Source organism: Theobroma cacao, chromosome 6 (assembly GCF_053813885.1).
Source record: "Theobroma cacao isolate CCN51 chromosome 6, ASM5381388v1, whole genome shotgun sequence".
Classification (NCBI taxonomy): Eukaryota; Viridiplantae; Streptophyta; class Magnoliopsida; order Malvales; family Malvaceae; genus Theobroma; species Theobroma cacao.
The window spans coordinates 28377427-28398372 of NC_142644.1; the positions used below are offsets into that span (position 1 = coordinate 28377427).

The window sequence follows — 20946 nt, forward strand, 5'->3', positions numbered from 1 at the left end:
AGCAGTAGGCCTCTGCCCTTTTCCATCGCTTGGGGCAACGTTTCCGGGGTGGCAATAATTTCAACTCATTGGATACTGAAACTTGTTGAGAATCTTTTCCAAGTAGGCCTCATGTCCCCAACTTTGTGGGGCAGAGAAGAACACAGGCAAGAAAAAAGTCAGCTTGGAAGTTCTTTAAGTACTGCATCAACTCTATTTTCCTGTATGCTATGGGCTGAAGGATCACTTTCTGTTGCACAAGGATAATTGACAACAATAATGACTACATCAGCTGCCTCCCACTCTCGAATTTTGATTAGAATCTCATTAATAACTATAACAGTGAAGATTACAGCTATACCGTTGGTATAATGGAATGTGACCTCTTTTTTCACTTTTGTTAGGATTATATGTATAAGGAAAAATTATATTAATTCATCGAACTAATTAAATTCAATAGGTAAATAGATAAAACTCTTATACTTTTATCAAATTTTTATTTTATTGTAGATTTTTACAAAAAATCTCTTTCTAGCAAGCAATTTATTTAATAAAAGTCGAATTTGAATCAAAATCCCTTCATTTTTATTAACAATTTATCGGTTCATAATTTTACACAAAAAATATCATATTAATTTGATGAAACATTTAACTCTAATGAGTAAGAGAAGCAATTTCTTTCTTATCATGATCTCGTTCCTTCCCTCTTAAATTCCCTTATCATCAAGCAATTTATTCAGTAGAAATCAAATTTGAATCAATATACCTCTAAAATCATTTGATTTTCTATTTTCTGTCGACATTTATTGATTCACAACTGTTCACGGAAAACATCATGGGCCAATGGCGAATCATGATTACAATTTAAGGAAAAGGATAATACACAACATAAGATGGGACTGCGTCCAGCTATCTGTCATGAAACCAATAATAGCCGTGGACCATGTCTAGAAATTCTGGTGATCATTTTGAATCCTGCGAGAAAATTTAGGGACTGTCGACCTTTGATCGAGACCAGCAATCCGACATTTGCTGTCTTCTTTATGTCAAGTCATCACTGGAAGACAAGCTTTTAGCATCTTAATATCATGAAAAATGTTATTCCAAATTACAACAATCAAACAATAGCAGCCTAAACATTGACTGCAAGTTTGAGTTGGTTTGGTTCAAGGGTCAAGGCCCAAGTGAAAGTGAATTGTCTGGGCCCCTTGCTGGCAAAGTGGTAAGAAAGGAGGCTGCAATAAGAGATCAGGATGGGCCATGAGCTGGGTCAAATTAGTTTACAACTGCATGGTCGGGTCTTCTGACCCAATGCTAGCTTGCTAGATTTAGGAATAGTAAATTAACTTATTGGCAAAATTTTTTTTGTAAAATATTACATAAAAAATTTAATATTTCTTATTGTTTAGATAAACAATTGAAAAAATTTTCTATTGTTTGGATTTGTTTGTGAAAAATATTTTTCATCATCATCAAATTATAAAAATTTTATAAGTATCTAATCCTCCAACATCTCTATGGGAATGAAATTATCAATATTTACTATGATTTCATCCTTTTCAATTAATTCATTGCTTTCAACTTTAATATCTTTAATATCTTCTATTAAGGTCAAGTACACCTTCTTGCTCTATTGCAAGATCCTCAATTTCATTATCACCATCTTCTAGCACTCCACTCCCATTTTTTTGTCTTTGGATTATCAAACCTAGATGAAGTTTTAAGCTTAACAAAAGGGGTATCTTTTAAAGTGGAATGCTTTATGGTTCCTCCTAAATTGTTATTAGTGGAACTGCTCAAGCTCTCTACAGTTACGGGTTTATGACCACCCAGATTAACAAATGAGTTGTTGAATTGAAAAATGGGTTTCCTGATGAGTTGAGGGTTGGATTTGATGATCCAAGTAAAAAAGAAAACCAAGAAGATAAAAAAGAAGATATTGTGAAACAAAACACCAAAATCTTATAGATTTGAAGGAGAAACTTTTCTGTCTCTCCATCAATGTAGTTTCGGCTAAGAAAGCTTTATCACCATCAGCATATCATATCATCATCATTTATAATATGTTAATATGTTATGTTAGTGACACGTTGATAAATGATATTGATTAAGTCAATCATTAAGATTTATTTGATTTAAAATAAAAATAAAAAAAATTTTTTGACTCAAAATAAAAGTATAAAAACTTGATTGAACTAAAAAAGTTTATTTGAATTATTTTAAATAGTTTAAGATTTTTTTATATACTATGTCTAATTTCTTTTTTTTTTATAAACTTTGTTTGGCATGAGAAAAACAAAAAAAAAACAAAGGAAAAGAAAATGGGCTTAGTAAGAAGCGGCTCAAAGCCCAATGTTTGATGATATCTTTTTCTCATAGCCCAAAATTCTCTTTGAGGCCTTTACGCGACAACAACCTCAATCATTAGCATTATGAAACCGACACAAGCTTCTAAGTCACTTTGAAAATCCTATCTTCAGAAGTCTTTGGCTTCATCGACAGGCTGATATCTTCTTCTTTTCTTTCTTTCTTTCTTTTTTTCCTGGGTGGAAATTTAAAATGGCTGATCTGAGATGATCAAATTACGTGGAGTCTTCCTGCCATTAGAGGAGAACTCTTTTCTTGTAAGTCTAACGTTGAGAGTAGAGATGGGGATTGGATCTGGGCACTCCCCCATCACTTCTTCTTTTCTTCCTAAAGGTACATCCATTTCCAATTCTATAAGTTTTTAAACATTTGTTGAAGCATTTTCCTATTGCTTTCAATCTTTCATTCTTGGTGTTGCTGGTTTTTTTCATCAATCCAATTTAGAATGACTTGATTAATTAAATCACGTTTAAGACATGATATCAGCATATCACTTCACTTAATTGTAGTAATTTGTAATCATCGGGTGTATTATAAAAAACTGTGATTGATAAGTCTTAAAGTAAATGCCTTGTGTGAAGACTATCCATTGTTTTCACATACAGCCACATCACTGATCGTAATGGCTCGGTAGTCATCACCAAACCTACAGTTCCTCTCAGCAATCTTTCCTTCTCCTAACAAAGGAGAGAAGAAGACATGGTTAGATATAAAATTTACATAATAATAAAAAAATAATAGCTGAAAATTTTGAAAAGAAGACAGAAATATTAAAAAAAAAAAGAAAGCTTCCTTTTTTTTTTCCCAGGATAGGGAATTATCAGGTACTTATATTTCTATTAACATTGAAACAGATCTTCTTAATCATTTTAATAACTTGATTTTTAAAGCTGCCTTTCTATAATTCATGCTCTTGGGTATTTAGGAACTGATGTTTCCTCAAAGAAAACAAAAGTTAAAGGACCCACAATATGTACCCTCTGGCTCCCAAGCTTAAAACAGAGCAATTTGAAGGAAGTTGTATAGACTGGCATGCATAATTTTTTTAATAAGCTTATACTACAAAGCTTCAACCAAAAAAAAAAAAAAAAAAGAAAGTGTAAATTGTAAAGAATTAAAAGTAAACATATTCATTACCATTATAAGCCATCTCAACATCCTTTAGAAACTTAATTTTGATTTTCTTGAGTATGGCCACAACATCCTTCATATTTTTCCTTTCTTCAGGCAACTTAGTTGTACAGTCTAGGGCTAATCCCATGATAGATGATAAAGCGTTCACTTTATCTATGAAATGTTCCTCCTCTCTTAACAAATTGGCATCCAAAACCTCATCAATTGTTCCATTGGAAAGTGAATTTTTCACCCAATCCTTCAAACTCATTTCAACGGAAAAAATTTCATCGGTAGGTTTCTTTCTTGTGAAAGTTTCCATCAATAAAATACCATAACTATAGACATCACCTTTTAGAGAAACAATTCCAGTCGATCCATATTCTGTATGTAAAACATGATCAAATGTTTTAGTTAATGTAACATCATTAATCATCAATAGAAAACTAAAAGATTGAAGCAACTGTATATACAGAAACATAAATATGAATAAGAAGCAAAGAATACCTGGTGCCATATACCCAATAGTAGCAAGTGTCTTAGTTTGTCTTATAGAATCTTCTTCTCCCAAGAGTTTGGCAAGGCCAAAATCTCCAACATGTGCAACCATGTCATTATCTAGCAGGATATTGCTTGGCTTTAAGTCACAATGGATCACAGGTACTGAGCAGCCAAAATGGAGATATTCTAGTGCTGATGCAACATCAATCATTATGTCAATTCTTTGTAGGAGATTGAGAAAATAGTTATAGGAATATAACCATTTCTCAAGGTTGCCGTTAGGCATGAACTCAAACATTAAGGCTCTGAAGTCAACATTAGAGCAACTACTAAAGACCTTGACAAGATTCCGATGAAAAATATTGCGCATTGCTTCACATTCAACATCAAAACTCTTGAAGCCGTCCTCTGAGTGCATATTGAACACTTTTATTGCAACATTCATCCCATCTGAAAGTGTTCCTCTATACACAGACCCAAAACCCCCTGAACCAAGCAAGTTGCATTCATCAAATCCATTAGTTGCTTGTAAAAGTTCACTGTAGGAAATTCTTCTCCATTTTTCCAGAGGCAATAAATCTTCGTTAACAGCCAGATTTATACTCTTTTTTTGGCATCTTTTAAGGAGAATAAAGAAGATTGCTATCAGTATTAATGAAGCAACTACTGGTAAAACATATTTCAAAACATGCCAAGGAGTCATCTTCGATTGTCTACTTTTACAAGGTGGAACTTGTAGCGCCGGTGAACCGCAAAGTCCACAGTTATTCATAAATGATTTAGCTGAGAAGTTTCTAAAGGGTCCTCCACTGGGGATTTCTCCTTCTAGTCTATTGAAGGACACATTAAAATGATTGAGAGACGAAAGTCTCTCCAAAGATTTGGGAATGACTCCAGAGAGATTGTTGTTGGATAAATCCAAGGATTCCAAACTTATCAAATCACCAAATGATTCAGGAATATAACCATCAAATCTATTATTGGATAAGTCTAGAGAAATCAGATCCTGGAGTTCTCCAATTGAACTCAAGATTTCACCCGATAACAGATTCCTTGACAAATTCAAATGTGTCAATACCTTCAGTTTCTCAATGCCCAGTGGGAGGGAACCATTCAAATAATTTGAGGACAAGTCTACCTCTAAGATATCATTAAGGCTCCACAAGGATAAGGGTATTGTTGAATTCAATTTGTTGGAGTCTAAGTAAAGATACCTCAGAGAAGTCAAATTCGCCAAACAAGTCGGTATAGGACCATGGAGCATGTTGCCACCTAATGATAGGTTATATAATCTCTCTAAACCGCAGACACTTGGTGGGATAGACCCTTGTAATTGATTACCATGAAGAAGCAAACCCTGGACATTTCGTAGCCTTCCTATTGTTGCTGGAATAGATCCACTCAATTCATTATGGGAAAGGTCTAAAGTTGTAATATTGCTTAAGTTACCAATTTCCCTGGGAATGCTACCTGTAATTTTGACATCTGAGGCATAGAAAAAATGAAGAGATGTCGACAGATTTGAGATAGAACTTGGAAGAATGCCATTCAATGGATTGAATGATAGGTTCAAATATCTCAGATTCCTGCAATTTGCCAAAGAAGACAAAAAGCTCCACTCATGTGTTGAAGTTTCAGTGATCAAATTATTAGATGCGAGGCTCAGCCGCTCAAGGAAAGTTAAATTGCCAAGTGTGTTTGGGATAAGACCAAAGAATGAGTTTTCTTCTAGTGCTAAGATTCTGAGCTTAGAAGCACTGGAGATAAAATTGGGAATATTGCCGCTGAGATTATTTCCCCATAGTCTAAGCTCCTCAAGATTTGAAATTGAGATCATAGAAGGTATTTCACCTGTCAAAATGAACAAATACATTATTCTACAAGTTTTAGGTTACCTTATTGCATTATAAGTGATTCTATGGTACAACTAAAATGAATGTTATGAGTAACTTTACTAGGAATAGAAGCAAGAAGCATTAACCATCCAAATTGTCAAAAAAAGACAGCAATTATCAAAATCAAGCCTCTATATATACATATTTGAACTTTCATACTTATCTTTTCTATGATTAAAACCTTTGTAATGCTTTCTATGATTAAAACCTTCGCAATGCTATGCCTATTACTATTCTTTAATTTCAAGACAGAAACATGAACCTTGCACTTTCAAGTTACAATAGCATAATATGGGTAATTTTGTTAGTGAAAAAAATTGTTGTCTTATCCTATTATCAGTGATGTCTTTGCTGAAACATAACACTTTATTATCTTATTTTTACACTATGTAACAAACAAAGGATATCATAACAAATATCATAGTAATTATATCATCTTGCTCAAACTTTGAACTAGGGACTATTGAATATTGCACTAACAAGAACCAAATCCTCATCAGAATTTACTTCAAAATTACTTGACCTATGAATGTAAAGATACTAATATGGATCAAATCTGAATGTATTATCATGATTCTCCTATTATTGATTTTATGACTATTTCTTTTATATTAATTCTTACAACATATGTTAGAAAATTTTGCCAAATGTTCATAAGTAGATTACCAGATAGACTATTGTTGTTCAGAGAAATTTCTTTTAAAGAAGATATGTTGAAGATGGAAGGTGGGATGGGACCATTTAGACGCATATGCTGGACAGCCAATATCTCCAGTGAATAAAGATTTCCAATTTCCCATGGGATTTCCCCTGCAAGCATAACAAAAACCAAAGGAGCAAAATCTCATTATTATAAAGCTATCGACTTTCTTAACATGTTTATAGAAGGAAATTATTTGCAAAATAAAATAGGTAAAAGCATATCTAAAGCGATTAAATTTATCAGATTGCTTGTTTACGTATTATTCCCAAAAGGGAAGACAATGTTTATGCAAATATCAGGGACAAGGTTTCTACTGTAGTTTAGTACCAAATCATGCATAAGACTAAATATAGAAGTAAAAATTCTTACCTGTTAAATCGTTTTCACGCAGAGACAGTCGTTTGAGGCTAGTCAAATTTCCAAAACTTCTTGGAATGGTTCCATTGAATCGATTAGTTGACAGTGATAAATTCTGAAGATTGCTACATTCACCTATACTTGATGGAATATGACCAGAAAATTCATTCAAAGAGATAATAAGCACCTCAAGTTTGGAAAGATGATGACACATGTTATCTGGTAAACTACCGGATAGACTATTGTTGAAGAGGACAAGTTTTGTTAATGAAGAAATGTTAAATATGGAAGCTGGAATCCCACCAGTAAGACCCCCATTACTTTCTGCAGCAAATATCTCCAAATTAAAAAGGTTACCTATTTCCCATGGAATTGCACCTGCAAATACAAATAAAAGTTCAATGTTTTTCCCACACTTAGATAATATATCGAGCAACTCCTTCGCATTGCCAAAAAAAAATTGATAAAACTTAAAGCAAAAAGAAAGATGAAAAAGAAGCATACCTTGTAAACTATTTCCACTCAGGCGTATTTCTTTCAGCCTAGTTAAATTCCCAATACTTCTTGGAATGAATCCATAGAATCTATTATTAGACAGCGACAAATTTCGAAGATTGGTGCAGTCACCTAACCTTGAAGGAACACTTCCGGAAAACCCATTGAAAGCCAAATGAAGAACCTCAAGCTTGGGAAAATACCTACAAAAGTCATCTGGGAAATCACCAGATAGTTCATTAGATGTTAAGTCCATGATTTGCAAAGAAGACAAGTTATAAATTGTCGAAGGTAGATAGCCGTTAAGCTTGTTGCCGCTCAAGTCGAGAGAGAGGAGAGAAGAAAGGTCCCCAAGGTGCGGAGAAATGGTTCCTGTAAGATCCATGCTGCGAAGATTTAAGGAGGTGACTCTTTCAGGGCTAGAACTGCATGAAACACCAACCCAGTTGCAAACAGAGGTAGAGCTGGTCCAATTGTTTGCTAATATGGTGTCGGAATCAAGGCTGTCTTTGAATTCGAGCAGTGCGTATTGATCTGTGGTGAGGTTTGCTGCAGTTATAACAGCTAAGCTTCCCATGAAACATTGTATCAACAAAAGCGAAAGGAAATTGAAGCATGAATCATCCATGACTGTGGGGGTGCATGTTTAGCAAAGAGTAGCGAGATGAACTTTAAATTTATACGTAGCTCGAGCTCTTCCCCATTTCTCTAATTGAAGCAAACATGCAGAGTGGGAAAGCTGGTGGGGAAAAGCAAATGTGAATGGCATTGTTTTGACGTAATTTCGTGGTCGCTGCCTGGATTGGAACAGTCTCCATACCTAATAAATTTTGTTTTCTTTGTTTGTCAGTAATGATGGATACAGATTACTTGCTATATAAACTTTTCAGGAAAATTATTGAATGCAAAGAACCAAACATTTACTTCCATTTAGAAAAGTATGACACGAGCAGGTTAGCCTGCTACCCCATCTCGTTGACCGTAGTCATTCATCTGTAGTCTGAACAATTTTTTTATTGCCAATAGTAACCAAGAAATCTCCATACAAATGAAGGGGTATGGTTTGCTCCATTAGTCAATATGTGGTACTAGAAGAGGAAAAAAAACACACACAAAATTGCGAGAAATTTACAGGAAACAAATGAAATGAAATATTCTACATAAAAGAAAAGAAATGAAATATGTTCCGTGATCTGCAATTGCAAGAAAACTGCTCCCATTAGCTTTAGAAATCCAAATTGACTAAGGTTGAACTGATTTCTAAAAGAAAACAAAATTGACTTTGGTGTCTCAAAGCCATGTGGCGTGTCCATCTGAAGTTTTGAATTCTAAGGTTGAGCTGATTGCAACAATATTGACTTTTATCTTTTGGGACTAGTCCATATAGAAGACCCGTCCATGTTGACCTAAAGACAAACCAGCTCCAGGTGGAACTGGAACACTGCTTTACTGGCCTTGTTCTTAGGCCTATTGGTGAATCCAAGATGAAAGCAAATGATTTAACAGATTAAGAAAGGGCTTCTTTTGTCTTGGGCTTATATTTGATTTTCTTTTTGCTCTGGGCTAGACTTTGTTCTTTTAAGCAAAGTCGGGTGTATGAGAAGTTCCGTTCCCTGCAATGTCGATGGCACAATGAACCTATTTTGCTGTGCCTTAAACTCCAGTTTACTTTGATCTTAGGCTCCTCAGACATTCAAACTAGAAATCTAAACACCAGGGGGTAGGTGACAATGTGAGATTGGACATGATCCAACAATTCATCGTCAACACTGCTGAAAAGCAGAAGGAAAAGTGAGATTCATGTCAAGTCGTCACTGTAAGACAATCATTTTAGCATCTTAATATCACGAAAAATGTTATCTAAATTACAACAATCGAACAATGGCAGCCTAAACACTGTCTTCTTCTTCCTTGATAACCAACTTATTGCTGCAAGTTTGAGTTAGAGTCGGTTTGGTTCAAGGGTCAAGGGCCAAGTGAAAGTGAGTACTATGGACACCATGCTGGCAGAGTGGTAATGAAAAGAGGCCCGGATTCAGGGATCAAGATAGCCCATGAGCTGGGTCAAACTATTTCATACTGCAATGGTCTGGCCTTATAACCCAATACTGGCTGCCAGATTTGGCGTTGAAAACTTGAATGTGGAAAGTGTGGCTGTCATATTTGATTCAGTTTCACGTGCGTTTAAATTGTATCCGCATCAAACCCAAAAACAATAAAATATTGTATGAGAATCAACAAAATCAAAGAAAACAGCTGGATTGGTTTAAACTGGATTCAAACCAAATTTATTCCTCCACTATGGAAAAATATTATTAGCAACTCGGAGTCTTTTGACCAAATGATGATAAATTAAGGTAAAGGTATGGTCCTTCTCTAGAAAAAAGAAATGGAGAGTATGATGAAAAGTACTTGAAATTCACAGGTGCTCCAAAATTGAAGATGATGGTGATTAGTTGTAGCCCATGAAGGCTCAAGTTTAACAAATTATATAACCCATGAAGAATTACCTGTCATTTTCTCCTCCAATTACTCCCAATAAAAGCTGTGCATTTCACTAGGCTTTTTGGTAGAAAACCACTCTCAACATTTTAACTTTTTGGGTATAGCTTAATTAGTATATTTAGTAGTAGGTTTTCCTTCTTAAATAGTAGATTTGAAATCCAAACTCTATTTTTTTTTCTTTCCTCTTATCTGATTTCAACTACAATTGACTAACTTCAAACAAGTTTAAATAAATTCTAACAACTGAATTTGTTTTCCTCATTCATTTTAATATCATACTAGTATTGAATTATGAAAAGACAACAGTTTACATGCTCATTTGTTTTTTAATAACAAAACAAAGAACATAAACCAACAAAAAAGAGTACAATGAACAGTATTCAAACAACAGGAATCATGTCCTTAAACCTCACCAGTCACCCCTTATTCAACAACAATCAATCACCAACCTCATTTAAACCTCAAGCCAAAAAACAGCAAAGATCCCAACACCAACATTGAAGTCATTTGAAGACTTCAAATTGAAGGATTTCTTTCTCTAAAAAACGACACGAAAACAACAGATGGTGTCCTATAATTACCCACCTTCAAGGCTTCAACCCACTTCCATGGCATTCAGTAAACTGACCAATACACCCTCATTTCATAACACCTAAAAGATATTAGAGAGGGAGAATTTGAAGGCATTAATGTCATTTTAAGTTCCTGAAGAAACCCAAGAGGCCTAAAGGGCCGAAACCATAGAACTCGGCCCCAACTTTCAAAAAGGACATACCCCCACTTCCTCTGTTGTTTTTCCACTCTGGAGTCCAACCAAGCAGACAGCAGTCTTTTGCATTTCCAACTCATCAAAATAAAAGGTTAAAGAAAGAAAAGGAAAACACAAGAAATTTTTTCTAGAGGGAGAGATCTTAGGCAAGGCTTAATAACCTTGAAACAACCCGTATTTCACTCTCTCTTACTCATATTTCCTTGAAGTAAAGCAAAGGCGAAGTAAAAAAGAGTGCAACAACGGTGGTTTTGAGAAGAGTGAAAAGATGGCTGGTTACAGAGCAGAGGATGACTATGACTACCTTTTCAAGGTGGTGTTGATCGGTGATTCAGGAGTGGGAAAGTCCAATCTGCTCTCGAGGTTCACCAGGAACGAGTTTAGCCTCGAGTCTAAGTCCACCATTGGCGTCGAGTTCGCTACTCGTAGCTTGAATGTTGATGGCAAGGTCATCAAGGCCCAGATTTGGGACACCGCTGGTCAAGAAAGGTCTCACTTTTTTACTATTCCCTTGTCTTCCTTTCTTGTTTCTTGATCTGGGTATCATTTGTTTTGAGCTGATTTTGCTAACAAAGATGAGCAAATATCAAAACGGAATTGGGTTTTTGTTCTTCTTGGAGATCGTGTTCTGGAAATGTTTGGCTGCTTGGGAAAAGAAAGCAACTTTGATTCTGGAAGAGTTTGATTTTATCTGAATGGGATTTAAGAAATGTTTTCTTTACCTATATATTACAAAAAGGAAGTTTCTTGCATATCTAGATCTGTGAGTAACATGTGCCTAAATGGCGTTGTGGTGGTTTGTTTTTATAAAATCTCTTGTTTTCCTAATAGGCTTGGGTTTTGAATAGATCGAACATAGATTTGAAGTGCGGATCAGCAGATCTTGACGTTTCTGCGTCATGTTATATGAGTTATATGTATTTCTTTTGCAGTTTTTACTAGTGGCTTGACAATGAGTAAGAAATGAAGTGTTTATGCTTTGCATTAATATGTTTGCTTCCTGCTAGGTATTGTTTCGGCTTCATGCTAGAGCTAGATTGCACTATGAGAATTTAGTTTACTCGCGTAAGTTCTGTAACAAGTTGGGTTTTGAGAGATTATCGTCAGCTGCCTGATAATGCCAGTCACAACCATCATCTGTTAGTCTTCGTTGCTTGCGTGCTTCCTGATTTTGTCATGTGTAGTCACAAGGAGATGATGATTGCTTATCTGTATCTTGTGTCTGTGTGTGTGTATGGAATCTGCAAGTCTAGGGTTTATCAGTAAACGTGGCTTGACATTTCTGGTTGTTACAGGGACCTTGTAGTCACCGTGTAATAACGGAAGAAATTGCCTGAACAAGTAAATAGATGTTGATTGGTACAGGGATCTTTTAGTCATGATGTGGTTTGACAGTTCAGGATGTTATGGGGAAAGAGTAGTTCTTCAATTATTTATTTATTTATTTTATTCTTCTCTGCTGTAAAAGTTGGTACTGACTGTTTCTTATGGTTTCTTTTGCACTGTGAAACACATTACACGGAGACTGACATGCTATTATTTACTACTGAATTTGGAGGGACTTCTAGCTTGTTTCACTTCGGTAATGTTGTGATAACATTTGTTGAACAACTCCTAAATCTTATGTTTAGATGAGATACTTTGTTGTCCAATGTAGACTTGACAAGGATTTTAGCTTGTTAAAATAAAAAATCTTCAAAAGCAAAGTCCCTTGGATCCTAGAGCTAAGCTCCCCATTGTATGTATATCATTTTACCTTTCTGTTGCAAGAAGTGGTTAAAAACCCTTCTGCAAAGCCCCTTATGGGTACCGCCATTATCTTGTGGTGCAGAGTGCGGTTGCAGTAGCATGATCACTGCTGCTGCCAACCTGCTAGCCTGGCACTGCCATTTGCTCCTGCTGTATAATCTTTACCATCTTAGCTGCCACATCATCACCAACTAGTAAGTTCAATCATCCATTATTGCTGCCAACACCAATTTGACAATTAGTATTGCAAATGCTGCCTGCCACACTGTCCCCCCAGCCAGACACCCCTCTACCATATTCTATTCTGTCAAATATCCAAAATTTTAAACTCACTCCGGAGTGGCTGGGGAATTCCTTTTTTGCCACTATAGCTCGTACCACCTCCAAGACCACAAAATCTTAGTTGACAAATGACATGATTCCTTGAAGCATACTCACATATATTGCAGTTCAAATGTACTTAAGTTTTCAAACCACAAGATTTGAAATAGTTGGATTTTCTTTCCTTTAATATAAGTTTCTACTTTGTTTCCCAATCTTCCTCCAAGAATGTTAGATGAGGCATTAAATTGAAGTTCTCATTGAAAAAGTGATGAAAAATAATTATAAGGTTAGTAAGCAGAAAACCACCATTTCTAACTGAAATGTGGGGGCTTCGAGATCCAAAAGAGCAAGAAGACAAGATTTCCTTGTTCAAATAGGATGTAAGGCTACTATATGTGCTTTCTAAGGTGGTTCATTGCTTTAAGAAACAAAGCACAAGGCATCATCCTCTTCCTTGGGTTGGCAGAAAGAAAGGGGAAGGAACAGATGAGGATAGGCCCAGAAGAATAGCGAATACATCTCACTCAGCAAGAGTTTGAGTTGAGGTTTACAATATGCTTACAGTTCGGATTCAGATAAGGGTGGTTTGGTAGAATGCTTTTTCATCATAGATTGCACCTGTTATAGTTTTAGTATTGCAGAAAAAGAATAGACTGTATGATTGAACCTTTGATTTCAACCCCTTGATCTTTAGGGACATGGGTATAGAGTGTGGTTAAGGATGGTGAGGTTGTTAAATGGCTTGATACTTTGTGATGTATCCTCTTTATATCATAAACATTGTTCTTTTGTACTGAAATGAGTGTTACAAATCAATTTGTTTTAATTTTAGATCTTTGACATTTTTACTTGTAGAAATCACTTGTTGTGTTCTTCTGATTCTTATGTATTGTATTCTGAACTTCTCTTTTCACACTTATAGGTATCGTGCCATAACAAGTGCCTACTACCGAGGAGCTGTTGGTGCACTTCTTGTGTACGATGTTACGCGGCACTCCACATTTGAAAATGTTGAGAGGTGGTTAAGAGAGTTGAGAGATCACACGGATCCCAACATTGTAGTCATGCTCATTGGTAACAAATCAGATCTTCGTCACCTTGTGGCTGTCTCAACCGAAGATGGGAAATCCTTTGCTGAGAAAGAGTCTCTCTACTTCATGGAAACTTCAGCTCTGGAAGCTACTAACGTGGAAAACGCATTTGCTGAAGTTCTTACTCAGATCTACCATATTGTGAGCAAGAAGGCTATGGAGACAGGCGACGAAGGGGCTGCTTCAGCTGTTCCTTCCAAGGGCGAGAAAATTGATGTCAGTAAAGACGTCTCTGCAATGAAGAAAGGGGGGTGCTGCTCAAGCTAGGATGTTAACCTGAAGTCGATTGTCTTAAGGATGTGGCTGGGGGTTTGTTTCTGCCGCATGGATTTCTTTGTAAACCTTGGTTTTGTAAAATTTTTCTCAAAAAGGTACCTACAGTAGGGGAGATCGGCCGAGATTGATTTAATTTACATTCAAAATTTTTCCGGGTGGCTGTTATAACTTATTTTTAGTAGACAAGAGGCGAATGAGGAACAAGGTATTACACTATTGCATTTAAATAGGTGCTTAGGAAAATCTGTTGGCTGAGAACAGTTGTTCCCGGCACTTATATTGAAATTACCATATCTAGTCTTTCCCTTCCCAGGCAGACCCAAAATGAATGAATGATGGTACTTATCCTTCTCTCCCAGAAGTTTGTTTTTTGAGTTTGCATGATTTTATCCTATTAAGGCAGGCCAAAGTACTTGTAAATTAGTTCACAACCAAAACTTAATATCCAAATGCTGAGATTTGCAGATAGTTTTTTTTTACATTAACGGCTAACCCTGATTAGCTAAGCTGGCATTTGTCTTAATTTTATGTATCCCTATGCAATAATGGATAAGAAGAAAATTAAAAAAGTATATATCTCATGGGTGACGTTACCCTGACCTCTTCTACAAACGTGTAAGACGTTGAGTTGCAAATCAAGACTTAATCTAAAAAATAAATATATATTTCAAATTAACAACCACTGCTTACAGATTTAAGAGATTGCGATCTAAAATAATAAAAAAAAAATTGACTGAATCTTAATTATTAACCAATAAAAAATAATTAAAAGCTTTGAACTTTAATATCAACTTGGGTCCCTCAATCCCTCTTCTCTGCCTCAACTACTCCTTATATTAGTATTTTTCTTTTTTATTTTTTATTTTTTTATTTTTGGGTATCACGGATTATAAAATTGTAATTTTCTTTGTCTTTGGCTTAGCTGGGGGAAAGCTTAAGATACAAGCAAAGATTAGCTCATCTAAAACCATGTGAACCTCTGTAAATGTACTAACGTATACGATGTTTGAGTGATTAAGAACCGAAGCTTATAAAAATGGGTTGTATTTTTCCAGCCATACCCATCACCTAAAAGTCAATGTTTTCAGTTTATTTGACTTTACGGTATAGCCGGCCAATCATTTGAACTTTCCTCCAATCAAAAGCATTAGAATCTTCCCACATTCATTTTTCTTTGTTCTTGTGAAAGTCGTGACCATCCAACTTGTCCTTGGTAGGCAAGATGTAGATGCAAATTGCAGCTTGCTTGCTGCTTATATCGACCCAATCTGAAGGGGTCATTTTTTCACTTGTACACATCCAAACTTGTAATACCCGGCAATTTGCAATAAGATCCAACGACGTGTGGCGTTCATGCCCCAATCTACGGGCATGTAAAAATCAATTTACAAGTACGTAAATGATTGGGATTGAATCTTAATAGATAATAATTTACGGCACGACGTTATGATTTGATTTCATGTAAAAAGTAAGAACTTGTTTGACAAGTTATAAAGGGGAAAATGTGGGATTAACATAAAAGTCCAAATCGGCAATTACCATCACTTTCGTCAAGCTAGAGCTCAAATTTGAGAAGTAAGAAATGCTGGCTGTGAGTTAAGTTTGCACCGAAACAAGAACCGGGTGATGGTAAAATTTTCAGATTTATTTGTGTTAAAAAATAAAGTAATTTATATTCGATCAAATCTCGTAAAAAGACGGCAAATATGTTAACTACAACAATGTAACGACAGAATGAAGAATTCGGAATTTTTTATTCATTTACTACACCGAAATCAAGGCAAATTAAACTGTAAAAGAAGAAAAAATATCAGAGAAAATTCAAAATGTGCTTGAAGGGATAATGTAAGAGATTATAAAAAAAAATAAAAATTTCGTTTTCCCTTTCTTTCTTTTTCCTCTTGTTTGTCTCCGTTTTTCTTTTTTCGTATCTTGTGGCACACGAACGCACGCCGTTGAAACCAACGACTCCTCCACATACTTGTAAATTGCTAATTAGCCACGTGTCAGCAGATCCCCACCTGTGGTCCCACATTCCGTTGGTGCCTAAACACAAACGAGCACTCGGGCAACTCGCCCAAATCGGCGAATAACGACTCGTCCTCTTCCCTCATCGGGAAAATCATCGCCACGTCAGCTACACTATTATCCCTCTCCGTAAATATCGGGCTCTCCAACACCGTCGACGACGTCGTTTCCATCTCGCCGAACCAAGCGAATTCATCCCTCGTCGTAAGGATGGAGTCGTCCGTCAGATCAGCGAACTTCTCTTCGGTTCCGAATTCCGGTTCCGTGTCGGGCTGCGACGTAGATGGCTCGGCCTTTACCGCTGTTGTGGTTGTTGTCTCCGTTGCTGTTGCTGCTGCTGCAGCCGCTGCCGCTGCCGCCGCCGCAGCTTGTTTAGCGGCGGCCGTATTGTTCCTAGAAGCGGGCCAAGGGTGATTGTGTTCGCAGGAGTACGTAATCACTAACATTGAAGGGTCCATACGGCTCCTCTCAACTTGTTTTCTTGCTGGACATCCCTTGGAGCTACTACACCGGTAATAACCTCTGTCGTATGATGAAAACAGAAACCTTAATCACCGGTTGATGTTTAATTGACGCCTCTATGCAGATAAACATGGGTTAAATCACTGCTAGTTGCTTTAGTTGCTTACCTGGGGTAAGGAGAGCCTTTGATGGGCTTCTGGCCGTACTTTCTCCAAGCCCAAGAATCTGACGGTGGAGCGCTCTCTCCTTTAAGGCGGGAACCTTCAACGTCCTTGATTGGCACTGACACCACTCTTTTCTGTATGGATCTTCTACTGTAACAAACTCCATTACGTCAAAACCAAAGGAAAAAATGCGAACAACGAACTTAACAGAATTTTGAGTATTTTTAAGCCAAAAAAAGGAACACGGTAGGGAAAAATTACCCTTTTTTAGGAGAAGCGAGTTTCATGTCGTTGAAAGTGGTAGAAGGAGGAGATTCGGAGCCGTTTTCTGATGAAACGTTGTCGTTTTCTTCTAATTGTTGTTCGCTAACAAAAGGGTTGTTGGCTTTGTTGAAACTACCATCCATGACGATCAGAGAGCTTGATGATCACAGAGAAGTTGATGATGCGTTTGACGGTGACCGTTGATTAACCCTGGAGGAGGAGCAAAGCGAAGAAGAAGAAGAGAAATAGGGTTAGGTCGAAGAAGAAGAAGAAGCAAATAGAGAGAAGAGAGTGGTCCTTTTAAAAATGGGGGGGCGGCATGTTGACAGATTGGGTTTTGGTATTTGTTTATAAAGGACGTGCAAGCAAATGTGATATAATCCTAGACTTTATTATAATGCAACTTGAAAGTGACCCCTTCTTTTCATTATTTTCACCTTCTATTTAATATATACCTCTTTGTCTTTTTTTTTTTATATATATATTAATTTTTTAATTATTGGTTATTATATTATTCAAAGCACATTGATTAGAGTTCCCACTGTTCATCATCTTTCTTATATGAGAATTGCCAAGTACCCACCCCCCGTTCCTCACTATTCTGGTTGTCTTTTTTCTTTTATACATATATAGCATGTTCTTCTATTTTTTCTCTTTTCTTTTTTTTTTGGAGGGGATTGGTGTTGTTAGAAACTGTCTCTTCTACAAATGCCTAACCCTGAATCTAGTATATAGACCAAGCATTGTTTTAGGTTAATTAGATTAGTTGCTAGTACAGCTTTTGGGCAACATTAGCTTTAGAATTGATCGAGTTCGGTGGTTAGTACTTAAAAGGTTATTTTTTTGTTATTATTACTTTGTTTTTTAATTAAATATGAACTACTGATAAAGGTTCCGCTTGCATGTATTCGTATTTGTAAACAGAAAATGTAATTATGTAATATTTAGTATGCATTTCTATTGAAAAAAAAAAAGAATTGTAGGTATGGCCTATGTGTTAAATCTGCTAGTTTCTTTTAATTAAACTTTGAAAAAAAAAGAAGGTAAATTAGAATTGGTACTTAATTAATTTAATAAATGCTTGACATTCATTAATCGTGCTAGGACTGTAAGAAACAAGTAGCTGTTTTTGATATTTTGAGGCTCCTAAAGAGACCAGCTATCTTTTCTAATCAAACCCACACACAAAAAAAGAAAAGAAAGAAAGGAAAAGGAGACACTTTGATTCAGTTCACATGGTCTTTTCGTAACAATTGAGGAGAAAGCTATCCATTTGCTTAATTTATATACTATCTAGTCAATTATAATAACACAATTCAATGATGGTGACTTCATCAACTTTGGCCTTGTCTTAATCTTAAGTCTCTTCGTTCCTTGGGCACTAACCCCCCCTCCTAACCAACTCTCACTCTTGTCTTCACTTCCATTTCTTTGATTTTTTCTCCTTCATTATTAAGAAAATGGCTTATATATTTGAAACTTCTCATGACCACAGTTGCTGATTATTCTACTATTTAATACAAATATACAATACAATACTCCTACTTTCATAATTGAGATTCCCCCAGCTCTCACTCCAATTAAAATATAGAAAAGCCTCTCCCTATTGCAGACTAATGGATAAGTGGCATATTGATATGTGAAAAGTTAAGGACTTGGAAACAACCATTTGATGAGAGGATTTCGATGAGGACAATGTATAATTTAGTCCCATCGCAATGATTTAATCGTCAATCTTTGGTTCGATATTATGAGGATGTAATCACAGCCATATACGACTAGAAAGATGTACATTCACCTTTTGTAATTCAAAACAATGTTTGATTTGGATTCTTGGTTTCTGTTCTAATGTGGATTTATGCTTCCAAATAGATAATGAGGATTGGAACTTAAAAATCGAAAAATCCTACATTGTTGACTAGGTCACTCCTTGGACTGTGTCTCTGCCCAATAGGGAGAGGGATGGACAGAGGCAATTGGGTGATTTGTCACATCAAAAATATCATAAGACTTTAATCCTTCTAGAGTTAATTGATGCGTGAAGCAATGAGATTATGATGATTTTTAATTTCTTCTTCTTATAATTAATACGTTTTAAATTTTTTAATATGAGAATTGAATGACTCTTATTAACCGCTCACTGTTCTCATCTCTGACTTCCCACACCTACGGCATCTGCCATGCCCCTCTCTACCCCTCAAAAAGAAAAAAAAATAGCAACAAAAATGGGAGAAAATATTACATTTATTATTTAATTGAAGGAACAGAAACTTCCCCATGCCTTCCTCTTTTACATTTTAACTTGGAACTCCCTCCAAACTATGAGCAAACCAGGATCTATTGTACTTTTTAGAGACGACAATGCATGACATTTTTTAATTTAGAACCCGTTTGACATATGCAAATTATGATGGTTTTTTTAATTGTACAAAGATTAAGATAAAAACAAACCCATACCCTGGTTTGCTTGTATTCGTAAAATCTTTTGGATCTCAACATCCAATGGAATGTATTTCACATGCTTTCTAGATCCATGTAATGTGGGATCAAGATCACTACGAAGTCGACCAATCAAGGCATGCACGATCGAGGTGGATACCTTGCTTCATTAGTTGCAAATCAACACTTTGCCATTCCTAGACTCTATCAATATATCACCACAAGATTGTACAATGTCTTTTTTTTCTTATAGTTTAACATGTAGGGATTAATTAGGTAAGCATGGTGCATATCTGTTGGTATTCAGAACAAGAAACCAACTTGATGCGAACTATGTTGAATTGATAGCCTTTCATGTTGAGGCATTATCTAAGATTATAGGTCAGGCAGCTTTTTAGTTAACTGAAACTCTTACTTGCCTGGAACCGTTTTGAGCTTTTGACTGGGGCATAAAAGTAAGTGACAACTTCAGCCAATGGGTTGTCGAAAGCTTTGACATATAACTGTTGGACCGCCATAGCCACTCAAGTAAGGTACCAAACTCTTATTACGGCTATATTCTCATGACATATATAGCTTGTGTAAATGACAATTAAAAAAAAAAAAAAACCCAACAATTTTCATCATCTTCTGGGTCACATCAATTAATATAATAACGGACGGTCAAGATGCTTACAACATCTAATGTAGACTCAATGTATATATGAACACCTTTATGGACTTGTTTAAAAGAAACCTGGGGCCAATCCTTGATTGCGTATATCCAATTCTCTGGTAATTAAAACGATTTATTAATGTATTAATACTTTAATTAACTCGATAGTGCTGGCCCTAGTTTGATTATCAGTGATATATATATATATATATATATATATATATATATATATATATAAAACAAAACAGGTTCTTTCGATATTTACAATGGTTTAATTCCATGGAATTGGAAAGTAAATCATTTGTTTTACGGATAGGGTTTTAAGCTGTCATCAGCTTTGGGTTCTTTGAAGTTTTTCTTTTTTGGTCGTGTCACATCCAGATTGTTTTTTAATTTAATTTGGAGATTCGTATGATGATTTTCTCTCAAGGGTCAGAGTTTCACTACCAAACGGCTTGAATTTATGTGCCATAAACATTTGAAGTCTACCTAAACTTGTAGCTATTGAATATATATTGGCTGAGCATGCATAATTTTTAATTTTTGGACTGAATATATTGTTGTCTAATATATGGAAGAGGATTATATAACAATATCAAAAGTTCAGTCTCTCTTTTACATTTTTTCTTTTTTATTCTAAATTAAAAAAGAAGAATTTTCTCCTGGGCTCTGGCCTTCATCTAGGGTTGGACTGAGGGTAAAGTTTGTAAATGATGGGCCCATTATTCCACATTGGATTTAATGGGTCAGAATTTGCCCCAAGTTCAAATGATCTCAGCCCACTGATTAATTACCAATCAATAGCTTGAT

General features: G+C 35.8%; 3 protein-coding genes and 1 long non-coding RNA gene across 5 annotated transcripts; 2 read left to right on the forward strand and 2 right to left on the reverse strand.

The window, feature by feature from the left end:
• Nucleotides 1-2343: 2343 nt before the first annotated feature.
• On the forward strand, nucleotides 2344-6851 carry LOC148762260 (uncharacterized). The gene is made up of 2 exons (XR_016027140.1): nucleotides 2344-2679; nucleotides 6544-6851. It is a non-coding gene; the product is annotated as an uncharacterized LOC148762260 (long non-coding RNA).
• Nucleotides 2687-8280, reverse strand: LOC18596646 (uncharacterized). Its single transcript, XM_088807586.1, has 6 exons — nucleotides 7420-8280; nucleotides 6928-7293; nucleotides 6522-6665; nucleotides 3967-5811; nucleotides 3484-3843; nucleotides 2687-3023 (listed from the first exon to the last, which is right to left on the reverse strand). Exons 1-6 carry the CDS (start codon nucleotides 8036-8038, stop codon nucleotides 2929-2931), a joined length of 3429 nt encoding a protein of 1142 aa, XP_088663712.1. The 5' UTR covers nucleotides 8039-8280; the 3' UTR covers nucleotides 2687-2928.
• A 2446-nt stretch (nucleotides 8281-10726) lies between these two features.
• LOC18596647 (ras-related protein RABA1c) lies at nucleotides 10727-14485 on the forward strand. The gene is made up of 2 exons (XM_007025259.3): nucleotides 10727-11173; nucleotides 13680-14485. Exons 1-2 carry the CDS (start codon nucleotides 10953-10955, stop codon nucleotides 14113-14115), a joined length of 657 nt encoding a protein of 218 aa, XP_007025321.1. The 5' UTR covers nucleotides 10727-10952; the 3' UTR covers nucleotides 14116-14485.
• A 1363-nt stretch (nucleotides 14486-15848) lies between these two features.
• Nucleotides 15849-17384, reverse strand: LOC18596648 (putative WRKY transcription factor 65). Of its 2 annotated transcripts, none has more exons than XM_018122584.2 (3): nucleotides 17040-17384; nucleotides 16782-16925; nucleotides 15849-16674 (listed from the first exon to the last, which is right to left on the reverse strand). In XM_018122584.2, the coding sequence occupies exons 1-3, from the start codon at nucleotides 17183-17185 to the stop codon at nucleotides 16131-16133; spliced, it is 834 nt and encodes a 277-aa protein (XP_017978073.2). In that variant the 5' UTR covers nucleotides 17186-17384; the 3' UTR covers nucleotides 15849-16130. The 2 variants fall into 2 exon arrangements, with proteins under 2 accessions (XP_017978073.2, XP_017978072.2); XM_018122583.2 differs by having other exon boundaries at nucleotides 16782-16928; nucleotides 17040-17383.
• Between the last annotated feature and the right edge of the window lie 3562 nt (nucleotides 17385-20946).